Here is a 21499-nt window from a genome sequence, read left to right on the forward strand (position 1 = left end):
CAACCAAAGAGAACTCATAGTTCACAGGTTAGTGCTGTGTTCTGTTGAAGAGCCTGACCGTGGTTGGGAAGAAGCTATTCTTGAACCTGGTGTTTCTTGGTTTCTTGGTCCGCCAAAATATTCCCAATGGAATTTAAACTGGAGGTGGTGAAGGGAGGGCTTAAGCCAGAAAGGGTTATTGGGAAGAAAGAGCTACTTTAAATTTAGTTGCATCTGGTTGGGTAACTATAGTTGGGTGGAGATTATTCCATGCTTTAATTGTGCGGGGGAAGGACAAATTGCTGAATACATCTGTCTTTGTAGCTGGGATCACAAATTGGATCGAATGCCCTCTTCTGCTCCTAATTGGTTTGGGTTTGGTGTAGGTCTTGTAGTCTATGTCGAGCTGACCATTTAACATTTTGTAAAAACAGGTCAAACAGTGAGCTTCACGTCTGTCTTGGAGAGGGTTCCACCTCAGAGAATTCAGAAGTTTGGTGACACTCGCTTCTCTCTCATAGGTGTTAGTAACAAATCGAGCTGCCTGTCTTTGGACATGTTCGCTAGAAGAAATTTTTTTATTTGTGTATGGGTCCCATGCTGCAACTGTGTAGTCCAAATGAGGTCTAACGAGGGTGAAGTATAGCTTCTCCTTGACAGAAGTTGAACAATGATGAAAGTTGCAGAAACTTCCAGAAAGTTTAGGACACCTGTTGCTTTCACCGTTGCATGATGAGTCTGACCATTCCAACGCAGATCATTCTGCAATGGTGGTCATGGCTTTCAGACTTCTATGGTACCTTCCCGATGATAGGAGTGAAATGAGAGTGTGAGCAAAAGAATGGCAGATAGAATTTAGCTAGGGCAGGACTTACACAGTTAATGGGATCCTAGGAAGTTTTGTAGAACAGGGAGACCTTGGGGTACAAGTACATAGTTCCTTGAATGTATGGACACTGATAGACAAAAGGTGGAAGAAGGCATTCAGCATGCTTATCTTTATTTGTCAGGGCATTTAGTACGAGAGTTTGAAAGTCATGTTACAGCTGTATAAGACACTGGTGAGACTATACCTGGAATGATACAGTTGCACAAGACATTGGTGAAGCCACACTTTGAATATTGTAGATAGATAAATGCTGGAATAACTCAGCAGTTAGGCATCTCTGGAGAAAAGGAATAGGTGATGTTTTGGGACGGAACCATTCTTCAGTGTTCCGTTTTGGTCACCCTGTTATAGGAAAGATGATGTCAAGCTGGAAATGGTGCAGAGAAGATTGACAAGAATGTTGCCAGGACGAAGGCCTAATAAGCGATAGGGAGGGGTTCAGCAGGCTACGACTTTATTCCTTGGAGTGCAGGTGGATGAGGGTGATATTATAGGATCATGAGAGGAATAGATAGGGTACATGCACACTTTTACCCAGAGTAGGGGAATCAAGAACCAGATGACATAGGTTTAAGGTGAGGAGGAAAAGGAATAGGAACCCGAGAAGCAATTTATTTTTTACACAAAGGGTAGTAGGTATATGGAACGAGCTGACAAAGGAGGTAATTGAGGCTGGTGCTATCACGCCGTTTAAAAAACGATTGGACAGGTACATGGATAAGATAGGTTTAAAGGGATACAGGCCAAACGCAGGCAGGCAGGACTAGTATAGATGGGGCATGTTGGACGGCGTGGAAAATTTGGCCGAAGGGCCTGTTTCCACGCTGTATGGCTCAATGTAAGCAAATTCTCAACCCAGAATAAATGCCATAACGTTTACAGTTGAAGCGAACACATTTAAGGAGCAACTTCCATCCACTTAGCTCTCTGTTTACCTCTCGATTCACGGACAATTTGGAAAAACAGAATCAAACTGATTCTGAAGCTCCTGAAGTTGGAACGAACAAATTAAAGGAACTGAAGAAGGGTTTCGGCACGAAACGTTGCCTATTTCCTTCGCTCCATAGATGCTGCTGCACCCGCTGAGTTTCTCCAGCATTTTTGTGTACCTTCGATTTTCCAGCATCTGCAGTTCCTTCTTGAACAAATTAAAGGAACAATTTCGATCCACTTAACTTTCCGTTTTCCTCTCAATTCACGGGCAATGTGGATAAACAGAATCAAGCTGAATCGTACTGGAACAATACACATGCAAGGAACTATTTTGATGCACTGTTTAACCTCTCAATCGATGGACAATTTGAAAGGCGGAATGAAATGTGATCGCGCTCCCGGTTTCCAGGTAACGCTACTTTGTCCTTTCCCCGATACCGTCGGCGGGGCGCAGCGGACTACACACATCGTTTCTGATCCGTGCCCGCAGATACGCCAGAACTGACGGCGATTTGCATCGCAAGGAGACCAGCACAGAGAAAATCGGGCATCTATTAATATAGTTTGTTTAAAATAAAGTCGAAACAACGGGGTTGCGGATAGAATTGGGCGAGGGGGGCGCGAGGGGGGTGGTTGGGGGAGGTCCGTGGCGAAAGTGTGGCGGACTGGCGCTGTCTTCGGCGGCGGCGGGGGTAGAGGCGATGAGACGGCGCGTCGCTGCGGCTGTCGCTGAGGTCGGGCGGACTCGCTGGGGAGCAGCACTACGCGGCGGGGGCAATTAATTAAAAAAAGTAAAGATCGAGGGGAGAGGAGGAAAGGGGACACCTCCGGCCCGCGAGTGATGCTGCGCCTGGAGCGGGGATGGAGTTGCCGTGGGATCTCGGGCTTCTCTCGGGCCTGCTGGAGAGCGTGGTGTCTTTCTGCAGCGAGTTCGCCCACGACTGGGGCGCCAACGACATGAGAGTCACAATCTTCAAGGTCCTGCTCGGCTGGTTGGTCTGCAGCTTGGTGGCCATTCACATGGCATGGAAGTATTACGGGGCGACCGTCAACGACATGTACTACAGGCAAGGTTTGTGGTAGGGGGGGTGGATAGGATTGGGGAGTGGGTGGGGGAGTGAGTGGAGGATAAGCGAGTGAGGGTATGGGAGGGAGAGGGTAGGAGCATGGGTGGGGATGGAATGTGAGTGGGGAATGGGGTGAGGGTGGGAGAGGAGATGGGTCGGGTATGGGTGGAGGTAGGTGCAGGTGGGGGAGTGGATGGGATTGAGGCAGGGAATTTTGCGTTCTAATTTTACCCTGTCGAGTATTTGTAGCATTGAACTCAAGCCACTGTAATTAAAGAGGTGACACAAGATACTGGGATCTTGAGTAACGTCTTAAGTGCTGGAGGAACTCAGCGGGTCAGGCATGTCTGTGGGGGATTGAAGAAGGATTCCGCCCAAAAATATTGCCTGTCCATTTGCTCTATAGATGCTGCCTGACCTGCTGGGTTACTCCAGCACTTTTTATTCACTGTAGTTAAAATCGGGTATTGCTAATCCTGAACAGGTGACCTGAAACGTTGGTGTCGAATTGCTTAAATACTCATGTATATGATGTTATTCTATTTTTGTAGCAATTAGTCATCTAATTTTCAGTTATTTTAGCCCAGGTTCTACCCTCCCTCCCATCCCCTGCTTTCCCAGACATATGTGGGCAAATTGATGAATTACAAATAGTAGGTAATCTTGTGCGGTAGAAATAATTTTCGATGTAAACCAGGAATGTCAACATCAGTGCTTAATCCTAAAGTTTCTGCCCTACGGTGTTATTGTCCATGCCTGAAACCAAAAGATCAGCACAGGTTAAGGTTCAAACAGTATTTGTTACTTATGAGTCTGTTTCCACTGCTTTGTTCTGTGGAGTATCACATCTATGGTGGTGATCAGCTGTCATTGAAGAACTATTTTTCCCTTTTGGTTGAACTTCATTATTTGGGAATGATCAAGATATTTGCTGCTAAGGGTCTGTTGGGAAAGTTGGTTACACATGAGGAAATTATTGGACTCTGTTCTTAACTCCTGTTAAATATTTGTTTTGATGATTGGGATTCTAAGGCAGATATGGGCATTTTACCATGTATGTGGTGCATTCACATTGGGCTAATTCTTTTTAAAGTATAAAGCAATGCAATTATGGTCACGTCTTTTAACGTGTTCTACAATGCTTAACACCCAAACAAATTGTTTTTCAAGAAGTTATTTCGCAGACAAAAAAAGCAGCCATTTTAAACAAAGCATTTGTCACGTAATTAAGAAGGAATGACTAAATGATTGTTTTTCGTATTAACTGACATTGTCTTTGAGCATTTCAAATTGTTTTGCAAAAAAAAATCCCACTAAGAACTCAACCAGTTTAACTATGAAACATAGAGCAGTCTTGTTATATCATTTTGCTTTTAGTTTAGTCAGAGTTGACAATTACTTCCATCTAGTCGTGATGTGACTGATGAGGCCATAGTGGGAACCACAATCTCTGCCACTGATGGGCCTGGAAGCGCCTGAGTGGAGGGACTGTGTAGCTTGTGAGATGGTACACTCCTTTCAGCATTTTTGCTGGGCTGCCGTGTGCTCCCAATTAGTGAATTCTGTGTTCTCTGTGCTGCTTGAATGCCCTTTGAGCAGTCATGTGCGAGGAATTGTTAAGAATCAGTTGGGAAGTTAATTCCTTTTCCCTCAAGGAAGCTTTGAATTTTTCTTCCTTTATTCGAAGCTTGGCCTCAATGTTCAGTGTGTTATCCTGAAGGAGGATCTCTAGATGTTCATTAAGAGTGTATTTGGAGGATTGTATGGAGAAATATTGATGACATCTTTTCTAGTATTGTACATTAAGGTGCCTCTGTAAGTTTCAGAAGCATACATAAGGATAGTAATACTTGCTATATGGTTTTGAGTTGGATTTGAGATCTTGATCTTCACTTGTCCTTTTCCTGTCACCCAAATACTGCTGTTACACTGAAGCTACTGGTGAATTTCAACATTGATATCTGCTTTCTTTGAGAAATTGCACCCAAAATACGTTCACGTTTCCGAGGATCCTTGAACATGTATTTTCAAGGTGTGGTGTATTGTATGGTGGGGTGGGTGCAGAGATGGTTCAGGAGAGTGGGGACAGGAAGTGTGGGTGTGGGGGAGGTACAAAAATGCTGTATGGTGTTAAGGTGTTTATTATCAAGGTAGGAGAATCTCTGTGATGGCACAGTGGCATACAGTGCATTCAGAAAATATTCACACCCCTTCACTTTTTCCATATTTTGTTACGTTCCAGCCTTATTTTAAAATGGATTAAATTCATTTTTTTAATCATCAATCTAGACACAATACCCCAGAATGAAGAAGCAAAAACAGGCGTTTAGAAATTTTTGCAAAGTAATTTAAAAAAAATAACTGAAATATTACATTTACATCAGACCCTTTGCTACGACACTCAAAATTGAGCTTAGACCTCCGAGACAATTGTGTCGAGACACAGATCTGGGAAAGGGTATAAAACAATTTCTGCAGCATTGCAGGTCCAGAAGAGCACAGTTGCCTCCGTCATTCTTAAATGGAAGAACTTTGGAACCACCAGGACTCATCATAGAGCTGGCCGCCTGGTCATATTGAGCAATCGGGTGAGAATTTCTCAGGGAGGTGACCAAGAACCCGATGCTCACTCTGACAGAGCTCCAGAGTTCCTCTGTGGAGATGGGCGAACCTTCCAGAAGGACAACTATATCTGCAGCACTCCACCAATCAGGCCTTTATGGTAGAGTGGAGCCACTCCTCAGTAAAAGGCCCATGACAGCCCGCTTGGTGTTTGCCAAAAGCACCTAAAGGACTCTCAGAACATGAGAAACAAGATTCTCTGGTCTGATGAAACCAAGATTGAACTCTTTGTCCTGAATGCCAAGTATCACGTCTGGAGGAAACCAGGCGCCGCTCATCACCTGGCCAATACCATACCTACGGTGAAGCATGGTGGTGGAAGCATCATTGTGTGGGGATGTTTTTCAGTGGCAGGAACTGGGAGACTAGTCAGGATCGAGGGAAAGATGTACGGAGCAAAGTACAGAGAAATCCTTGATGAAAACCTGCTCCAGAGCGTTCTGGAGGTTCACCTTCCAACAGGACAACGACCATAAGCACACAGCCAAGACAATGCAGGAGTGGCTTTGTGACAAGTCTGTGAATGTTTTTGAGTGGCCCAGCCAGAGCCCGGACTTGAACCCTGTTGAACATCTCTGGAGGGTCCCGAAAATAGCTGCATCGACGCTCCCCATCCAACCTGGCAGAGCTTGAGAGGATCTGCAGAGAAGAATGGGAGAAATTACCCAAATACAGGTGTGCCAAGCTTGTAGCGTCATACCCAAGAAGAAGAGGCAGTAATCGCTGCCAAAGGTGCCTCAACAAAGTACTGAGTAAAGGGTCTGAATACTTATGTAAATGTGATATTTCAGTTATTTATTTTTAATTACTTTGCAAAAATTTCTAAACACCTGTTTTCGCTTTTTTATTATGGGGTATTGTGTGTAGATTGATGATAAAAAAAAATGAATTTAATCCATTTTAGAATAACAAAATGTGGAAAAAGTGAAGGGGTCTGAATACTTTCTGAATGCACTGTAGCTGTTAGAGCTGCTGCCTTGAAGTACCTGAGACCCAGGTTTGAACCTGACCTTGGGTGTTATCTATGTGGAATTTACACGCTCTCCTTGTGGGTTACTTGGCCTTAAAATTCCTCCTAATGTGTAGGAGTAGTTTTGTTTATTGTCATTGAGGTACAATGAAAAACTTTTTGTTGCGTGCTAACCAGTCAGGAGAAAGACTATTACAATCAAGCCGTTCACTGTGTACAGATATATGATTAAGGCTGCTGTTGGAGTAGATGTTTAAAAAAAAAAAAAAGTGGAGCAATTGTAATGAGTGATTGCAGATCCACTTCTGGGACCAGCAGGCAGAGTCTCCTGGCTTGGGCGCCATAGTGAATTTAGAATAACATAGAACTAGTGTGAACCGATCAATCAACACTCGTGTTTCCATTCTGTATTTCTACTCATAAACAAAACATTGATTTTCCTCATTACAAATGATGTGATCATTTAGATACAGGTCATTTAAGTTTGTTTTCACACCCTGCTCCCCCTTCTTGCCTGACTGTTTTTGCTATTTATTTCAACTACTCCTTTTCTCATTTCCTCCTCCCATTCTGTTTCTCTCCTATGCAAATTCCCTTTGAGATTTTTATCCCTCTATCAAGCTAGTTTAAAACCCTCCTCAATAGCATTAGCAACCGCTCCCCTGCAAAGGTATCGAGTCTAGCTCTACTGAGGAGTAACATGTCCAATTTGTACAGCTGCCACCTGCCTCAAGGGGTTCCTTGCTACAAATTTATGGAAATGTAGCTGAATGGCGATCATGGTTAGAAATGAACTATTCCAGGATATTGAAGAATGATAATAACGAAAAGGAAGATTAGCACGCTTATTAAGGGAATAGGTCAGTACAGTGTGAGAAATCATCTTGGCCTGAGCGATCATGATGTTGACTTAAAATTAATTTGGGCCAAACTTGGAAATGGCGAAGGCTGGAAAATATTGCTGGGAATTATTTATAAGCCATCAAATTGCATGCAAGATTAGCATAAATAAGAAAATGTTGGTGTGTGTGTAATAAGATTAATGCCGTAATTATGGGACTGCGAACTCAGCATCTAAGGGACCCGCGTCACGAGAACGAGTGGGACTGTTTGAGAGCTACCGAGCGGGAGGCGCCGAGAATGATGGGGGGGACTCGGCGAGGGTGGCCGCTGAGAACAATGGGGGACCCGGCGGGGTTTGCTCTCAAGAACATTGGTGGGAGAGGGGGGCTGCTGCCACGTGCAGTGGGAGGCAGTAGATGGGACTGTTTGGTGAACTTCTGCAACTTTTTCGGCAGCAAATCGTAGTGACGCTTGTGTACTGGCTAGATGAGGTCTGCTCTATGATTTTATTTGGTTGTATGCAAAACAGAGCATTTCACTGTACATAGTTACACGTGACAATAAAGTATAATTGAATCAAGTATCACTCAAGCGGTAGTACAAAAAAAATGTCCATATTAAAGAAAGAAAGATATAAATACCTTGGAAATAATATTGATTTCAGCAATGCCATCACATTCCAAAGTGGTTATTTCAGTTGAGCAATAATTATAGTCTTTATTTCCTAAGCTCTTCCAGTTGCCCTATTTGTATTTTCTCGTACACGAGCTCATCCAAAAGAATATAAGAAATGGGAAGAAGAGTACACCATTTAGCCCCTTGAGCCTGCTCCATTCATGGATTATCTTCTATATCACTGAACCATCATGATATCCTTATGGTATAAATCCTTTAATATTAGTTTCGAGAGCAGTCAATGGTAGTGTTCAAGGCAGAAAATCCCAAAGTTTTGCGTCTTCTGAGTGAAGAAATTTTGTATTTCAATCCAAGATGGCCTTCTTATTTTGAGACTGATTCTGTGCAAGACTCCTTTAGCCAGGGCAAATATTCCCCCAAATCTACCCTGTACAGCTTTCAGAGAATTGCGCATGTGTCAATTAGCTTGTACATTTCACCTTTCAAACTTGCTAGAATGTAGGATAAAGGCAGTAAGGTCCAAGTTGTCCATTATCCTCTGCTTGCTGACCCACCTTAACTCCTGGTCCAGAAATTGTTTGGTTTTAGTATTTTTTGTCTTTCATTCCCCTGATGGTTATGTAACCTACAGTCTTAATCTCTGCTCACCATCAATTCAGGCTTGTGCTTCTCCAACATTTTCTTGGTGGCTTTTTTTGTTTTTCAGTCGCTTAACTCTAAAATCACCCCCTAAACCTCTATTCAGTTAACTACATTCCTGTGATGTGTAATGGGATGTATTTACTTTAATTAATATAAATTCAAGTTATGCTTTTACTGTACTGTACTGAGTAACTGGAGCCTGATAACTTAATTTTATCATTTTACCTGCTTGGATTCTAATGCCAAGCATTGTACACCACAGTTATTTTCAAGCATTACCACCTCTGTTTATTGTAGAAAGCATAGTGGCCAACTGGTAGAGCCGCAGCCTCACAACACCAGCGATCTGGGGACGATTCTGACCTCTGGTGCTGTCTGTGTGGAGTTTGCATTTACTCCCGGTGACTGTGTGTTTTCTCCGGGTGCTCCAGTTTCCACCCACATCACTAAGATGTGTAGGTGTGTAGGTTAATTGCCCTCTGTAAATTGCCCCGAGTGTGTAGAGAGTTGTTGAGAAAGTGGAAAAACATAGAATTAATGTGAGCGGGTCATCGAAGGTCGGCGTTCACTCGGTAAGCTGAAGGGCTGTTTCCATGCTGTATCTCTAAGCTAAACTAATTACTATATAAGAGGTGGAGTGGATGAAAGTAATTTTGAAACTAACCTGTTACACAGCTGTGATTGAAACTCTTTGCAGTGATTAAGTGACAAATACGTCCTGCTGCTGTGGTCTTTGGCAACAAAACACCTTTATTATGAGATCAGGTATTTTGTACTGTCTGTTAGTGCAGGTGTCATGGATTTCTGGATTTGCTCTGCCTTTTAGTGTTCAGTTGGGTTTTAGCAACTGGTAAAGCTGAGGAAAATGTTCTTCAATTCTTTACTATCTTGAACCAGTTTTTTCAGATGAAATCATGAGAAACCTGGTCACTGATTAATAGTAAACATTATTGGAGCAAGTTACTACAGATTCTGGAATTTCCTGATACATTTTGCCATCTTCCTGCATCACAAGGTTGCACCTCTCCTCCGGTGAAGGTCTTTTAGAGGTAGAGATAAACATCACATCTGATAGAAAATTGTTCAACCTGCAGCAGTTACACTCCAGATTCAAGGTCACAGTAACTTGCATAGTTGAGCTGCACCTTGGTCTGTTCTATATCACAGTCAGTTCCTCTGTTTTCTCTCCACCTCCTTCTGTGAAACTTAAAATCATTTATCTTCACACTTACTAATTCTGTTAAAGAATCCTTGCCTAATACATACTATTAGGATTTTAGTTGGAATAAAATAAAATGTCTAGGCTTTACAAGGTACAAGCATGGATGGTCAAACCGGCATTCTTCCCACAGTCCACGTCAACGAAGAAACAGTAATACAATTCACCTCAATGGTCTTTGTGCACAGACAGATATTACTGATTACTTGAAGATCATTGTACTTATTTTGTACATTTTACATTTGTACAAATATTTTTGAAATTATTGGATCAATGGTTTCTTGCATTAATATAGTGGTTTTAATGTAGAGAATGTTTAATTGCATTATTTTTACCTACCGGTAGTTTTATTCAGAAAGTGGGAACCAATTCAAAGCCTAAGATAGCCACAAAAAGCTGGAGTAAGTCAGCGGATCAGACAGCATCTCTGGAGAAAAGGAATAGGTGACGTTTAGGGTCGAGACCCTTCTTCAGACAGTTAAGGGAAAGGAGATATAGACAGTGATTCAGAGAGATATAGAACAAATGAATGAAAGATATGCAAAAATGTAACAATAATAAAGGAAACAGACCGTTGTTAGCTGTGTGCTATGTGAAAATGAGCACAGACAATGAGACTCAACAAGACGACTTTGAAGCAGGTACACCTTGGGTGGGGGAGGGATGGAGAGAGAGAGCGAGAGAGAGAGAGAGAGAGAGAGAGAGAGGATGCAAGGGTTACTTGAAGTTAGATAAATCAATACTCATAGCACTTTGCTGTAAGCTGCCCAAGCGAAATATGAGATGCTGTTCCTGAAATTTGTTTGGCCTCACTCTGACAATGGAGGAGGCCTAACACTTCTAGAACGTAGAACATTGTGGAACAATCAAAAGCCCTTCGGCCACGGTGTCTGTGGCAAGCTTGCTGCCAAATTGATCTCTCTCTTCCGATAATCCATTCTCTGCATATCCATGTGTTTATCTAAAAGATGCTTAAACACCATAATCTGCATCCACCACCACCACCCCTGGCTGTGTGTTCCTGGCATCCACCAGGCAGCATTTTGGTAAATCTCTTCTGCGCCTTCTTCAAAGTCTCCACATGCTTCCTGTAATGGGGCGACCAGAATTGCGCACAATACTCTTATTTTGGCCTCACCAAAGTTTTATAAAGCTGCAATGTGACTTCCTGACTATTATACTCAAAGCACTCATTTGGTACCTCACCTACACCCTCTGACTCCAAGTATAACTTGAGCAGTCTTACCTTTCCACTAGTTACCCTTGTTTTAAATGTACATATAAATGTTACTTGTTAATTTTGTGGCCTATTTTAGTCCTTCAAATTGCGTGCTTGAGTTCTTCGTACCTGCATTATGTTTCTCAAGTTCCCTGTTTGACTCGTCTTTCTAAAACTTTGCTTCCTTTTACCTTTTGACCAAATTTAGAACCTCCCTGGTCATCCAAGGTTATCTTATCTTGCCATCTTACCCCCTCTTCCTTACAGGAACATGCCACCCTGATCAGTAGTCTTTAAATGACTCCCACGTGTCTGATATGGACTTGCCCAATGACATCTGCTCCTAATTTACTCCTTTCCTTCTGCTTAATAATGTTGTAACCTGCCTTACCCCTATATAGTACTTATCCCAAATGTCCAGTCTTGTCCTTATTCATAACTATCTTAAAACGTATAGCATTATGATCATTGTTCCCAAAATGCTCTTCTGCTTGTTCACGTGATTCGGAGATTGAACAACATTGCTGTTGTATTCTTAATGAATGATGGGTAGGCTATGGTTTTGCACTTTCAAATTTTGGTGAAGTTTTTCCATTTTTGGATTTATGCCAGAGAAATGCTGCAAGAAATTAGTGGTTTCATCCTTTTCAAAATAAGTGGACATGGGAAATTGTAAAATTATCAACTGACTTTTTTTTACATTGGAAAACTTTAGAATTTGAGTTTCTTTTGCAGGGAGTGGAGGTCAGAATGGTGGCACTCCGGATGGATCCTCAAACTTTACTCGTTGGTATGTTTCTATATTTCTATTTGAATAAGTTCTGAGAACTGCAGAATAGCGCACTTGATAAAAGTCATGATTTAGATGGAAACCTTTTTAGTAAGTTTAGTTGATTCCATTTTGATATGTCTAAATAGTTAGACCTGCTACCAGTCACTTTTGTTTGTTCAGGCACATGAAATAGGTCAATTAACTGAATTTCTGTAAATGCTTGTGTACTTGAACTTGGTCAAAAAGAGATTTGTCCGAATGAAGATTTAAGTATTTTGAGGAATTAAAATCGCCTCTGCATTCTATTGATTACTGCAAAACAACCATGAATGTGATAGCTGGTTGTTTTTGTGTGCCTGCCTGATCCAGCCTGTGATTCTGTTAAAAATCCACCGTTTCTCTTTCTCTCTACAATAATCCAATAAGCTGACCATAGACCAGAGGCTGAACCAGCTAGTTTCCTCAGTTGCCTTAACTCGGGCGTTAGAAAGGTCCATTCTTTTTAACAGGAAATTGTTAGCAGATAGGTTTACAGCAGGATATAGTTCAACTGGGGGGAAAAAAGGCAAGGGAATAGCAGATGGAATATAACTTGGCCAAGTGCAAAGTGCAGCGTTTTATGAAATTAATTTGGGGCAGAACATAAACGAATGGCAGGGCCCTAAAAACTAATTTTGAACAGAGTGCTTGGAGTACACGTGCATATTTCCCTGAACATGGCCACGCAGGTAGCCAGGATGACAAAGAAAGTATATGGCACTCTTACCTTCATTGCCCGAGGCATTGAGAACAGGAATTAAGACATCATATTACAGTTTTACAAATGTTTAGGCTGCACTTGGCATATAGTGTACAATTCAGGTTGTCGCACTACAAGAAAGGTGTGATTAAGTTAGAGAGAGTGCAGAAAATATAAGAATGTTGAATCCAGGAACTGCAGGTACTGGTTTACACAATAGGACACAAAGTGTTGGAGCAACTCTGCAGGTCAGGCAGCATCTCTAGAAAACATGGATAGGTGATGTTTCTGGTTGGGACCCTTCAGACAGAAGAAGTATCCCGCTTTGGGGCTGTGGGAGGAAACCGGAGCCTCCGGAGGGGTATTGAATTAATGCAGGAAGTGAGATTGGTACAGATGGGCTTGATGGCTGGCAAAGACGTGGTGTGTCAAAGGGCCAGTTTCTATGCTATACATCTTTGAGATAATTAAACCATTATGTGCTGCAGCAATTTCTGATCATGGTAATTTTGAGACGAAAGTCAAAAACAAGAAGGATGCATGGGACAGGTATAGGCAGCTGGGATTAACTGCATCCCTGGAGGAGTTTCGGGATCTAAGGAGCAAATTAATAAAAAAGGAAATCAGAAGGGTAAAAAGGGGCCAGGAGATAGCTCTGGCGGATAGCATAAAAGACAATCCCAAAAGATTTTATAAATACATAAGGGGGAAAAGAGTAACTAGAGAGAGAGAGTGGGACCTCTCAGGAATAAAAGCAGTCACCTCTGTGTGGAGCCACAGGAGATGGGTAAGGTCCTCAATGAGTATTTCTCCTATGTATTTACCAAGTAGAAAGACAGTAGGAAGGTGGAAATTGGAGCAGTCACTGGAAGTGGCATGAGAGCAGTCAGGGTTACCGTCGAGGAAGTCTTGAAGGTACTGTTGTGTTTGAAGGTAGACAAATCTCCGGGGCCTAATCAGATATATCCGAGGACATTGCGGGAAACTAGAGAGGAAATTGCGGGAGCCCTGGTTGAAATTTATGAGTCATCCTTAAATACAGGAGAGATGCCAGAGGATTGGAGGGTGGCAAATGTTGTGCCTCTTTTCAAGAAGGGCTGCAGGGAAAATGCTAGGAACTATAGGCCGGTGAGCTTAACATCTGTAGTTGGTAAGTTGCTGGAGAGTATTCTGAGAGATAGGATATACAGGCATTTGGATGGGCAAGGGCTGATTAGGGACAGTCAGCATGGTTTTGTACGTGGGAGGTTGTGTCTCACAAATCTGATTGATTTTTTTGAAGATGTGAGCAAAAAGGTTCCTGAGGGCAGAGCTGTAGATGTTGTGTACATAGATTTTAGTAAGGCGTTCGACAAGGTGCCACATCTTAGGCTGCTCTGGAAGGTTATATCTCATGGGATCCAAGGAGAGATAGATGAATGGATAGCAAATTGGCTCCTTGGAAGGAAGCAGAGGAAGGGGAATGGGGAATGGAGGTTGTGACTTGTGGTGTGCCACAGGGTTCGGTGCTTGTCCCGTTACTGTTTGTCATCTACATCAACGATTTGGATGAGAACATACAGAGCAAGATTAGCAAGTTTGCTGATGATACAAAAGTTATGGTTTTGCAGATAGTGAAGAAGGTTGTGAACGATTGCAGCAGGATCTAGATCGATTGGCCAGGTGGGCGGAGGAATAGATGATGGAATTTAATACAGAGGAGTGTGAGGTGTTGCATTTTGGGATGTCGAACAAGGGAGGGACCTACACAGTAAATGGTAGGCCTCTGGGTAGTGTTGTAGAGCAGAGGGATCTAGGAGTACAAGTGCATGGTTCCTTGAAGGTCGAGTCGCAGGTAGATAAGGTGGTCACTTTTGGCACTTTGGCCTTGATCAGTCAAAATATTGAGTATAGAAGTTAGGAGGTCAAGTTGCAATTGTATAAGACGTTGGTGAGACCGCGTTTAGAATATTGTATTCAGTTCTGGGCACCATGTTATAGGAAAGATATTGTCAAGCTTGAAAGGGTTCAGAAAAGATTTACGAGGATGTTGCCAGGACTAGAGGGTGTGAGCTTTTGGGAGAGGTTAAGTAGGCTGGGACTCTATTCCATGGAGCGTAGGAAGATGAGGGGAGATCTAACAGAGGTATACAAAATCATGAGAGGAACAGATCGGGTGGATGCACAGAGTCTTTTACCCAGGGTTTCAGGTCCAATGGGGGGGAGAGTTCCCTCCGCCACGGGTACCATGTAATCCTGTGCTACCTGCTCCATGGTCGCATAGTCAGCGACTAAACCCTCTCACCCACCTGGTTTGCTAGGTGAGGAGGGGGCTGTAGACCCCCAGCAGGACCAAAAACAAGACCTGTCAAAGGGCGGATGAGCTTCTAGCGAGCCAACAGCCATCCACACTTCAGTAGAAGTTGCGATCACTGTCGTACATAGCATTGTAAGGAATGATGACAAAGCACACACATCAAAATCCTATACTTCCAGCGGTGGAAGTCTGCAGGAATTGGAGGACAGAGATGTGTGATGCGTCTGTCACCAATCCCGTTGTTAATGTTTTCAACGATGATGAATGAATTTACCCAGAGTAGGGGAATCGAGGACCCAGAGGACATAGGTTCAAGGTGAAGGGGAAAAGATTTAATAGGAATCTGAGGGTAACCTTTTCACACAGAGGGTGGTGGGTTCATGGAACAAGCTGCCAGAGGAGGTAGTTGAGGCTGGGACTATCCCATCGTTTAAGAAACAGTTGGAGAGGTACATGGATAGGACAGGTCTGGAGGGCTATGGAGCAAGCGCAGGCAAGTGGGACTAGGGTAGCGGGGACATTGTTGGCCGATGTGGACGAGTTGGGCCGAAGGGACTGTTTCCACACTGTTCACTCTATGACTCTATGGTACTCCTTTGCATTTTCATGATAGCAAAAGTAGCCTTGTGACCCATATCTCCAATCTCCAAATACCCACTTCCTGTCAATCACTAAACCAGCATGGATTTGCAATCAAAACTGATCTTTGTCCTCTTTTATGATGAGGCTTTTCACTAGATAGTAGTGTAACAATGACTTGTTTAATCCTTGGTATGTGGTAAATTAGTTGGTTCAGATGGTGAGACTGCTAGCAATTGGCTGTAATACCATTCAGCTCAATGGGAGAGAAAACTGGTTGTGACTTCCATTCCTCGTCACCCTTTTAATATGTATCAGCAAATTAGATGGGAGACTGTGCCATGAGTTGTATTCAAGGAAAAGTTATTACCAGAAGTTTAACAATGAGGCCTAATGCATTTCATGTATGTGACAAATGATACCAGCTTTGATTCCTAAAATGTCTTTATCTGTTCCTACAGGGAAAATGCCGGTGGCGAGTCATTTAAAAGTCACAGAGAGTGAGTGGCGAAGATGTGTGAACTCTAGCCAAGGCATGCACTAGTTTTCTGTATGGAGTAAAGATGGTGTGAACCTGCAGCTCTTTGGGTGCTAGGCTCGTCAAAGTTTAAAGTATTGTGGCCTGTTGACTTGAAATGTGCCATTTGTGATTCAATGCCATAAATGTGCTTTTATTTTGTAATATTCCTAGGCTTAGCTGAGTTGACACTTGTATCAGGGAAAATTTGCATTGGAACATGTATTGGTTTAAATAGAACCAATACTGCAAAATGTTGATCTTGAACAGTGAATTGGCATTATCCGTTAAGAGTTAGATACAAGAAGGAATAAGTGTAACTGTAAGCCTGACAATGAATATTCAAAAAGAACAAATTAATTCAGTGGAGTGTTGCCCAAGTCACTATTGACCTGCAACACTTATCAAAAGGTACACTAATCAAGATTTGGTAATATCGAGGAACACTGATCAGTTATCCTTTTGGTTATATATTTGTACTTTAAGACTGCTAAACTATTCCAAACCAGCAATAGAATGGTTTGAGAGGGTTTATCTGAGAGAGATATCGTTAAAAATTCACTTGTAAAATAGAGCAGTTTAAAATTTTAACAATCAATAAGCTATTGAATTTTGACCTTTATATCTGAATCTGAACTTGTGTACAAGAATGATTTGATAAAGTTGAACTGAAATCTTATTTACACGATATTGTCTTGACATCAGAGTTCAAAACAATGTCAAATATTACTGAATGAATCTGTTACCTCAGTCTACCTGTAACAAAACTGTTCCCTCACTGGGAGCAACTTTTAACTCTCTTATAGTGTCCTTTGTGAAGTTGGACAGGCAACCTAATGAGGGATCTGCAGCGTAAATTTCAATGTTCTAATGAGTTAAAGAGGAAACAGGATCTTTATTTTGCAGACTGTCATTATTAAGTTGCACAATATTGGTAACCAAACATTGTCATGGAAGTATAGAGATAAGTTCTCTGAGTGATTATTTTCTCCCTTCGCCCTTTGCCCTGCCCCCTCCCCCCCCCCCCCCCCTTCCTCCACTAGAAATAAATAAAATTCTTAACATCGACCATACTGTTAGGTGAGAGATTTTCCTTGGAAATTGAGAACCCATTAGGTGCCCGGTGTCCTTGTTTTTCCACTGCCGTTTACATTTAGACAGACGATTAAAGTGTGTCCATGAGCCCTATCTGAAGCAGATGGGAGGCTACTTTAAAGTTTGGGTGTCTGGCCTGCGTTGAAATCTTGTTTGTAACATGAAGTGGGTGGAACATACTTCAAACACAGGTATTATTTCTCCAGCCTCTGAGACTTAATTAGTTGGGAGTTGTTTGGTTTATTATAATTTGAACTGTGAGGAAAGGAGGCGGAGGAGTAGAAATGCCGTGGTGGTCTGTTGAAATGATGAAACCTGTAATGGGATTTGCTGTGAGTCGGATGATTCCCCGTCCAAGAAAAAATAACTGAAATGGACCCTCTGGCATTTCAGCATGAGGTGATATGAATCAACCAAGGAGATTTGCATTATGAACAATATTCTATAAGTTTAGGAGAAGGGTACTGTGTGCCATGAAAGTAGCCTTCAGTTAAGAGTCTGGACTATTGGAAGATGGCAGTTTTTCACAGAAAGCTCTGCTCTCAGTGAATAATGCGAATCCATGTTAAAATTATGTTTCCATTATACTAAAAACCACAGGGTCATATTTGTTGAGTTAAGCATTGATGGATGATGATCTATTAATTGTTTAATGAAACTCAGTGGGGTTAGTGATATGGATAGGTTGCTGGATTTGTCCTGAGTTGTCACACTTTTCTCCCCGTTTCCTCAAAACAGCTGTAATGCAATCTGTGATATAAAATGCTGTTCATGCAACAATATAACGGGCCTTGCACCACGATGCACCAGTTCCATTCAATTTAATGATTGGGGGAAAACAATACATGGGAGCATATCATTTAACATTTATATCAAAACAAATTCCTGAAGAAAAATTTAAATTTCCATGCCTATAAAAACTAAAAACTTGTATTGAGAGAAGATGTAGAAATATATTAAGAAATGTAACTATTTATGAAGGCCTGCTGAAATTGGTTCAATTTTGAAGTGTAAATTAAATTATTTGTTTACACTTTGCTGGAAAAACACAGTGAAATTTAACGGACACAGGTCCACCACTGATTTTCCGGCACCCTTGGTTCCAGAGCCGTGCCAGATTATCCTTTTTGCCAGACCAACAGTAGGCAATATAATAATTTTATAAAACACCTCAGACCCACTAATCATACCCCTCCTATGTCTCTAAAGCACCATGGACTGCTAGAATCCTAAATAAAACAAATCATAAATGTAAATTAAATTTACAGCGAAACGTGCATTTCTTGCACAGACAGCTTGGGCATCGGTTAAAGAGTTGGCCCCGGAGGGCCTGATGAGGGTCGGATTGACGGCTGCCCACGGGGCCGGGGCACCGCTTTCCCGCTGGCGCGCAGCCCGTGGAGGACAGAAACGCAAGCCCAGGTCGAGATCGGCGGCCTCATCCAGTCTAGGTGCCACATTTTCGGGGGTACTTCTGAATGCCCATTCCTCTGAGTTGGCAGAGCCACTGGCAAATTGCACTGAGTCCAGCTGCAAAGATCCCGATGAGGTCGAGATCAGCTGCCTCAACTGGCTTAGGCACAACATGTTCGGGGGGGGACTTCTGGGGGGAATTTAAAGTGCACTCTCTTAATTTTGTTCAGATTAAAGAAGGTGCTAGAACATCAGTTGCTGGAAAATCGGTGGTGTACCTGTATTATATATTTTTATTTTATGGGACGTGGCTTGACAGTGATCTTGCACCTTCCCACCCAACCCACATGTCAAAAACATCTGGATTGAGTGCAGCTGGAATATTAATGATATTATTTGCACTAGGAAGATCAAAATTACAAATGTGATTGAGTGTTCCCATCTTAATTGCAAACACAAAAAGTGTAATATCCATTGATGGGATGGGTCGGAATAATATTAAGCTGAATGTTCAATTCCAAAAACAGTTATCACTGGCCTTGCTTTGGCTGTTGTGCCTTCATTAAGAATAGAATGTAGGTTTCGTGTTGGTTACTAAAATGTGCCACAATCCAGAGTCTCATTATTTCCTTACCCATAAAAGAGATGCTTCGCTTGATATAGTCCAGTTTTTTGTTAAGTGGTACGGTTGCAGCACATGTGTGGCAACTTTTCAAAGCAAGCTTTTATCTAGAATTCTATGGCTCCAATTGTCATCCATTGAATAACTAAATGAAAATACTGCCAACTATATACCCCTAACCCATGTCCTAGCAATGGGGTATGCTGGGGAAAGGGAATTCTTTATTTTGCACTAACATGAAACTATTTTCTCTCTGTTATGTTCACCTATATTGGTTTTCTTTCAAAAATCTTATTTTATTCTTGCCTAGGTCAATTCTTTTGTGTTTACTCCCTCATAATTCGTCATTGTCCCGCAGGGGACGGCACAGTAGTGTAGAGTTGCTGCCTTACAGCACCAGAGACCCGAGTTTGATCCTGACCACCAGTGTTGTACGGAGTTTGCGTGTTCTCCGTTACTGCGTGGGTTGTCCAGTTTTCACCCACACTCCAATAATGTGCAGGTTTGTAGGTTAATTGGCTTCTGTAAATTGTCCCTTGTGCGTCGGATACAACTAGTGTACGGGGTGATCACTGGTCGGCGCGGACTCGTTGGGCCGAAAGGCCTGTTTACACGCTATATCTCTAAATTAAACTCTAATTGGGTAGTAGAAAATATATCAAGCTTAGAAATATTGAACGGAGATATAACACATTTGTATTGTCCAGGGACCTCCGATAGCAATCGGAAGCTTAACTTTATTATCTATTCTATATCCTACGCCAGCACTTTCCTGGTTGCTCTTAGCTCCAGCTTGTATTTCTGCAGCCATCTAGCCTTATCCTTGGGTTATTCTTGATCTGTAGTGCACAGTTTTACCAAGTAATTGTTTGTATTCTGCTCCCACAGGAAAGAGTCCCAGCAGCACTACTCCAAGGACATTTTGTGATATATCTTCACCCCTTTATTTCTGTTGTTGCTTGCGGAGCATAACACGAGAGAAAGAGGTTTCAGGCTTTTGCCAAAGCTTCTGTTGAACTGGCTAGTTGAAAAGGCAGTTGTTCATGGAGACACATTTCTTCCTAGTTTTTTGTGTGTATTCTGCGGAGGGAAGTACACGACCAGTATAACGGAACCAAGATCAGTTCAATACTGCGTATAAAGTCCCACCATTTTGTGCGTGTGTCTCTGAAGGGATGGGTGTACTGGGCATCTTCCCAATCCACCATCATCCCCTCAAACCTGATGCAGTAGGTGCAGTTAATACTGTCAAAATGGCTGAAATAAAAGTGTAGACTGTAACCTTTTTACCATTGCAATGTTTTGTTGTCTTGTATTTTGCAGGAATGTAGTATGCTTTTTGTTGCACAGTGTGTTTTTGTTCCGTACCATTGTTACCCATTATATTGTAGTGAAAATGTTGGAACTCTGGATTTGAAATGCAGTATGCCAAATATTAGTCCTGAAATAACAGATGCTAGGCTCATAATACTGAAGTGATGTATATTCTACTGAAACACCCTTTTTCTAAAATAAATGTTTTGTATGTAAACAATACATTTTGTAAATCACTGTGATCCAGAAATTGGATAACCTTTGTAAACTTGTTCCCCGAATGTTAATTAACTTATATATTTATGTTTGGACATGTAAAGGTTTCCCTGATGCTGTATATTAGAAATAAAACTGCTGTGTGTGTGTGTGTGTATATATATGTACATTTAGCTTACTTTTTTGGGGGGGAAGACAATTTGATTATGTTTTAAATATATAAAAAACAGTTGCAGAAACACGCTGTTGTTTGTATTGGTATTTTCATTGCTGAAAACCATCTTTTAAATACTGAATCGTATCCAGTCTACAAAACTACATTTTGTTGTAATCGGCTCAAATAAATATTTAAAGAAAAACAAACTGGTATAAATAAACTGGAAGATCAAATTACTTATTCCTTGTATTGCGTTTTAATATTTACTAGACCAAGTGCAGTCCCGTTGGGTCTGCTCCCCCAACGTAATATTCCATCACTCACCCGTTCCCCCAACGCAATATTCCACCACTCACCCATAACCCCAACTGCACAGGCGCGGCTCATTTCTCCACATCCCCAGCACTCCCTCCTCCTCTTCACCCTCCCTCTTCAATCCCTAGAGAGGGAGGGGAAGGGGGTAGAGAGGGACGGGAGAGGAAGGGGTAGAGAGGGAGGGGATGGGGTAGGGACGGGAGGGGAGTAGAGGGGGTAGAGTGAGGGAGAGGGGGTAGAAAGGGTGGGATTGAGGGTAGATAGGGAGGGGATAGAGAGGGTGGGAGTGAGGGTAGATAGGGAAGGGGTAGAGTGAAGGTAGATTGGGATGGGGTAGAGTGGGAAGGGGCGAGAGAGACGTGGCAACTACACTCCCCACCCCCTCCTCCCTCAATCCCCCCACTCTCCCTCACCTCCCCAGTGGCCCCGCGGTCTCGATGCCTCC

At 42.3% G+C, this 21499-nt stretch overlaps 1 protein-coding gene across 1 annotated transcript; it reads left to right on the forward strand.

Annotated features, from left to right (window-relative positions):
• Window positions 1–2492: 2492 nt before the first annotated feature.
• Window positions 2493–20975, forward strand: tcta (T cell leukemia translocation altered). Its single transcript, XM_033037049.1, has 4 exons — window positions 2493–2873; window positions 11755–11809; window positions 15867–15905; window positions 19941–20975. The coding sequence occupies exons 1-4, from the start codon at window positions 2663–2665 to the stop codon at window positions 19978–19980; spliced, it is 345 nt and encodes a 114-aa protein (XP_032892940.1). The 5' UTR covers window positions 2493–2662; the 3' UTR covers window positions 19981–20975.
• Window positions 20976–21499: the final 524 nt, after the last annotated feature.

Source organism: Amblyraja radiata, chromosome 18 (genome assembly GCF_010909765.2).
Source record: "Amblyraja radiata isolate CabotCenter1 chromosome 18, sAmbRad1.1.pri, whole genome shotgun sequence".
In the NCBI taxonomy this organism is placed as follows: Eukaryota; Metazoa; Chordata; class Chondrichthyes; order Rajiformes; family Rajidae; genus Amblyraja; species Amblyraja radiata.